At 37.8% G+C, this 6,000-nt stretch overlaps 1 protein-coding gene across 3 annotated transcripts in view; it reads right to left on the bottom strand.

Moving 5' to 3' along the window:
* Positions 1-6,000, bottom strand: part of FAP (fibroblast activation protein alpha) — a 73,022-nt gene that overhangs the window by 8,195 nt on the left and 58,827 nt on the right. For all 3 annotated transcript variants that reach the window (XM_007464489.1, XM_007464490.1, XM_007464491.1), the window contains one exon: positions 3,019-3,073. In XM_007464489.1, the coding sequence (XP_007464551.1) occupies positions 3,019-3,073 (55 nt within the window). The remainder of the gene's footprint in view (positions 1-3,018; positions 3,074-6,000) is intronic.

The following is a 6,000-nucleotide window of genomic DNA, read 5'->3' as shown; positions in this document are numbered from 1 at the left end:
TTCTCAACGTCTTTCTCTTTCCCTTCTCCAATTTCCCATAGATCTCTGCTTATTATACTATAAAAGAGCAATCAGAGCTTTGACCTATTCCTGTCCCCTTCTTCACTGCCTAAATTCAGACCCTTGGTATTTGTTGCCCGTATTACTGCTCTCTTAGCCCTTTGGACCACTCTCTCCCCCAACATCAGGCTGCTCTTCATTCTGCAGCCGAGAGTATCTTTCTAAGGCTCCAATTCCACTCCCTACTGACTTCAAGACCACTACTAAAAGAGGCACCCATGGAATCAAATACTTTTTGGTAATACTGTATTAAACAAAATTTAACAGGATTCTTTACTATAGGGGCTATATACACTATTATATAGACTTCATAGTTTACCAAACTATTAGACCGGAGAACATTTCCCCCAAATTTCCTAGTACTAACATGACACCTTTGGGGGAGCGTTGACTTACAGGATTAAATTCAGTTTAAACAGCATCATAGATATGTGAGATGGCCAATATTGCACTAAACGTCTGAGAAACAAAGTCGAAGAAAGACAAAGTCCATTCCTTGATTCTTGTGAGAGCAAACGATGCACAAACAAGACAAAGCATGGCAGTTCCTATAAAAGTAGTTATAAAGAGCTATTCGAGCACAAAAAGTCATATCTGAGTTGGGTCTTAAAGAGCAAGTAGGAATTTTGTGTTTTGGAGAGAGGAAGACATGGGGAATGGGAGAAGAGAATGGGCATTGCAGCATTGCAGGTGTATGGAACAGGACTGATCAACACATGGGGAAAAGGAAGCACAGACATGAAACAAATTCTTCATAAAGTGTGGGGAGAAGTGAAGGGAGAGAGACTGGAAAAGTAGGATGCAACCAGACTGCCAAGGGCCTTGCATGCAAGGAAATGTGTTTGGGCACTAGGCTGAGGTCAACATGTAGCCCTAGAAAATATGTAAGCAAAAAGGCAACATGGTGAGAATTGTGTTTTGGAACAATAATTTCATTAGCAACCTTGGAGTTTGTGAGACCAAAGCAAGGAGGCTAGTTAAGAAGCAACTGGAGTAGTTAAACCTGTACCACCCAATCTATGGTCCATGTAAGTGGACCCTCAGACTCCACCCTGGAGTACTGGTTGGGGGCGTTGCCTGGAAACTGTTTTAACACGTTCTCCAGGTGATGCTTATGCAAGCTAAAGTTTGAGGAGCTCTGATTCAGATTACATATAAAGAAACTTGAACTAAAACAATGTCAGTGGGGATGATGAGAATAGACTCAAATGTTTGAAGGCAGAATTGATAGAATTTACTAATCAACAGAGTATTGGAGTCAGGGAGCAGGGGAAGCTGAAAATAGCTCTGAACTTACTAATTTGGGTGACTAGGTGTGTGGTGAGGTCCTTATTAAAGATGAAGACTTGTTTTAAAGTAGACTATAATACGTTTAACTTGGGCAAGTTAAGCTTGAGGCCTCTGTAAGACATTTGGGAAATATGATCAGTAGCCATTTGAAATGTGGAGCTCAGAAGAGAGAGCAGGGGGCTGGTGGCAGGCATCTGGCAGTCATCGTCATCTTTGAAACCACATGGGTTTCCCCAAGGAATTGAAGAACAACAAGAATGAAGACCAGACCCAGAAAAACACTGACATTTAAGGAATGGAGTGTAACGATCACAGAAACATAGAAAAATAAGAAGAGAAACATGTTACAGAGCCATGGATAAAGCTCACTCTACTTCATGTGATGAGTGGGTTTCTTAAATCATCCCACACACATGGTTCTCTACCAAACCACTTATACCTAGAATGTTCTAGAAGTGAAGTTAAAAGGTGGCTTTCGGTTATTTCAAAGACTGAAGTAAAAGCAAAGTGAAACTCTAAGAGAAATGTTAATATTATATGTAAGTGTTCAGTTCGAAATGTGAATCTTTCAAGGATTTACTTTAGGAAATTTCATAAAAATGGATGGTAAGAAAGGTCTTATCTGAAATATTTCACTATAAAAATATTTCATTTATTTCCACCCATTTGAATTCCATTCTGTTTAGATACTTAACATTTGATAGTTTTAAGAAGGACCAAATGGCTTGAAGTAACAACTTTCCACAAATTCATAACAGCTCTTCATCTGGTCACTGAGCTGATTGATGAGTGGAATCCTGCAGATTCCCTTCAATATTGGGTTTCATTCCCTCCATCTTGTGCAGGCCGCGCTCAGAGAAAACAGCCAAGAAAAACAACCCAAGCACAAATGGCTGCAAATTGACTTGCAAATGTACAAACTCAGACCAAAAAGTGAAACAGGAAATCTTCTTTGAAGGGTAATTATCATAATTTATAATGGGCAAATCTAAACTCTTGCCCACATTTCTCTAAACTTTCCAGTGACTTCATTGCCCATGACTGATAAATGTTGCCACTTCCTTTTAAAGTGTGTTTAAAAAACCTGTGTAGCTCTTCAAACGTGGGAAATTATCTCCATGATCTATAACTAGTAATAAATAATTATTTCTCTCCAGTTAGCGCAAATTAACATTAGGTCTGGTAAAAGAATTTGATTGCAAGAAGAAAAAAAAAAAAAGAATCAAAACAGCCAAGATATAACTAGGATAGGCTAGGTCCTAGGAAATTTATATTCTGAAAGCTTCTATAATTTCAAACTTTATCTTAGCTTTTCATGAAAATGAAATGATGACATATAAAAGAAAAGGAATATATTAACCCTAAAATAACAAAGGAAATTAAAGTTCTGATGAATATGGTTCAGTTCAGTATACTCTAATACCAGAAATTAAGTGAAAATGTGTCAATTACGAGTTAATTTGCTATACAGGGAAGAAACTAAATGATTGAAAAAAAGGAACAAACACTTAAAGCCACCACTTTGAAGCCCAGATTATCCAAATTGACTGTTTCCATTGACAGATTAAATTATGTTGCAACATTAACATTTCATGAGAAACCTTATAAGCGAACACTTTAGAAAATGATGAACCAAATAACAGGCATAAAACATACAAAACAACTCACCCAGCCCCATATGGCTATTCTTTTTTCATCAATGAAACCCATTTCTATGAATTTTCTAAAGGAAAAGAAACAAATTTTTAGAATTTTAAGTGTGTACACATGACATTTACTTCATTACACAAGCATATTTAATCCAAAGATTTAATAGAAACGCTACATTTTCTTTGTTTAAACACTTGCATAATAAGGCTGCATTTACAAATAGTTAAAAGAACATTATCATGCTTACTGCAAGGGATAAAAGGATCCTTTAGACCCTATGGTACATCTATTGAGTAATACTTTCAGGGCTGTAAGGCCTCCTACCCTAACTGTGCTGGTGAGTTACTTGGGACTCAGGTTAAGAGACAGGCTCATATTCAGCAAATGAGAATAGACTGAAAGGGGAAAATGTTTTTTAATGCGGTGAACAAACAAATGGTTAACTCAGGTTCTAAAACTATAGCCAGATGTTTTTGAATTTACTATTAAATGCACCTAAGATATTTTAAAGAAAAAAAAAGAGAGACTGGCTCATAGTAACACCAGAAGTAATAGCACCATGACTAGGACCAAATTTCCAAATCTTCAGCTTTTGGAAAAAAGGGTTTCATTATTGCTGTTTTAAAATTTATTAATTCTTATGATTTTGTTTGCTTAGATGTTAATGTAAAAGAATTTCAACCTAAAATGGGACTGAAGAATATAAATGAAAAATTGCACACATGTGCCCTCAGGAGTGAGAGACTGATTTCCATATATGCCTGATTTCCATAAAACTGGTCATATTGAAATTTTCTTAAACGATAGGGAGTTGGTCAAGGGTTGCCTCATATCAACGTTGGGAAGTTTTGCTTACGGTTTCCAGAGGCGTGAACAAGAAATGACCCAAGTTGGGTTGGTTTCTCAAAATATGCTGAATTGAGCTTTGTTTGTAGGACGGGATTGGTTTTGTCTGCCCAGGGAGTAGTCAAAGCTGGTCTCTGTTTGTTTCCGCTTTTAATAGACTCTCACTGAACTCTCCCCTCTTTCATTCCCTCCCTATAAATACAGCCTTCCCCAAACCCTCAATGGACAGGCCTATAGCTTGCTACAGTTTGTGAGTCCAGAATTTCAATTCCTCTGCTATTCCTGAATAAACTCATTTTTTTGACAATTTTGAGCTTGCCTTGTTTTAACCTTTTATTCAGGTTGACATGCATTACGATCACTGTCTCATTTTTGGTCATATCCATCCACGGAAAAACATCCATCCCCCTCCCACTTCACACTTAGGTGCCCTCAGTTCATCATGGTTTGGACAGTTGTATGCATCTTTCAGGATATGAACATTATTCATTCAATTTCCCTCACGGAAATTGAGGGAAATCCATTTAAAAACGAGTTTGAAAATAAATCTATCCTTAGGAGCAAGGGACCATGCTGAAAGACAACCTTCAAAAAGTCCTGGGAAGCCCTCAGAAATCTAACTACGTCATTGGTACAAAAAGAGAGTGTTTTAGGCTAATTTATTCCATGCTTCCTTGATGGCTGGTGTTCTAGAGCAATTGTGATTTATTTGGGGAGCGTTTTAATAAAAACTCAAGAAACTCTTAGAGAAGCAGAAGCAGTGGAAGAAAAAAGCAAAGTGGATGAGCCATTATAGAGTCCTGGATGGGACGGTGAAGGAAAAGAGGGGAAGAGACAAAAGTGACACTCATGACCCCAGAAAAATACTATTTTTTTGGTTGCCTTAAGTGACCTTAATGCCCTTTCTCATTCTTCTCTGGAAGTAGGACCGAGCGATCTGCATTAGTTAAATAATGGAATTTCTTAAAGGGATTTCACAGCAACCATTTTGCTCGTTGCATGGATTCAAAATGCATGTTTCTGATGCATAGAGGAGTTGGGCAGATGCCCGGCACAAACAGATGGGAAGAAGCCCCGTCAGTCACAGCTTACTCGACACTGATTCTGAGGGACACTGAGGGGTCTACAGGGGAGAAACGCAGTAGCAAATGGAAAGTTGCTACCTGTGTTGACGCTTGGTCACGGTAAAGTAGAGACAACGGGCAGCAAATTGTGGCATTTCGGCAATTCTCCCACAAACTTCAAAAGCCAAGTGAAAGAAAAGAAGGTTCACTTTCTTTGTCAAAAAAATGATCTTGCTGCTAGTGCTTGAAGCCAGTTCTGAGCCATAAAATCAATCGTGATTTTATGATCTCCCAGAAGCTAGCAATCATATTGCCTTGCATTTGGGGTAAAAGCAAATAACAGGTGATACATGGGAACAGGAAATTCTTAACAGCTCCCTTCCTAGGTTTATTCCAAAAGGATGACATTTACAGGAAATGATAGTGCAATAGTTAACATGGAAATGAAACATTAACACTTACTGTGGAAGGACTAGGTTAAAGGTTAGCTAGATAATCTGAGACCAACAAGCCTCTATAAAATTTACCTCCAAATTCTGAAGAGCTTCCAGGAGGGTTATCAGAGATACTGTTGACAATGTGGTTAAATCAACAAAATGTTAATAGCAAGTGAAAAAGCATTTTTTCTAATTTTGGAGGCTGGACTGGACTTTACAACTTTTCTCTCATAAAAATGCCCTAAATCTAAGGTCAGTTTGAAACCTTAGTAATCAATTACTATTATTCTATTTTGGAAATGTTCTTATTGATACCATGTATAACAGTATGATATATTTTTTTTCTCATATAATCCTTCTTTACTGCTAACCCTGAAGTTACATAAGATTTCAAAATTGTGGGAATGTCAAAAATGCCAAACCTACCCCAAATGAGCATATTTGATCCTATAACTACTGAAATTTTAAGGGTCTCACATATGAACCACTTGCAGAGGAGCCTGAAGAAAGCAGGTCTCAGTTTTCCTTAAGCTTTGACCTCACAAGCATATCCTTTGGGGCTTTCTCTTATGTATAGTCAAAATTTGTGAAGTTGTAGGGCCTCTCTTTTTTTCCTGCTTTGCTTTGCTTGACTCTGTTTCTTGACCCTGACT

Source organism: Lipotes vexillifer, unplaced genomic scaffold (genome assembly GCF_000442215.2).
Source record: "Lipotes vexillifer unplaced genomic scaffold, Lipotes_vexillifer_v1.1 scaffold68, whole genome shotgun sequence".
In the NCBI taxonomy this organism is placed as follows: domain Eukaryota; kingdom Metazoa; phylum Chordata; class Mammalia; order Artiodactyla; family Lipotidae; genus Lipotes; species Lipotes vexillifer.
This window is presented reverse-complemented; position numbering and strand designations above follow the sequence as displayed.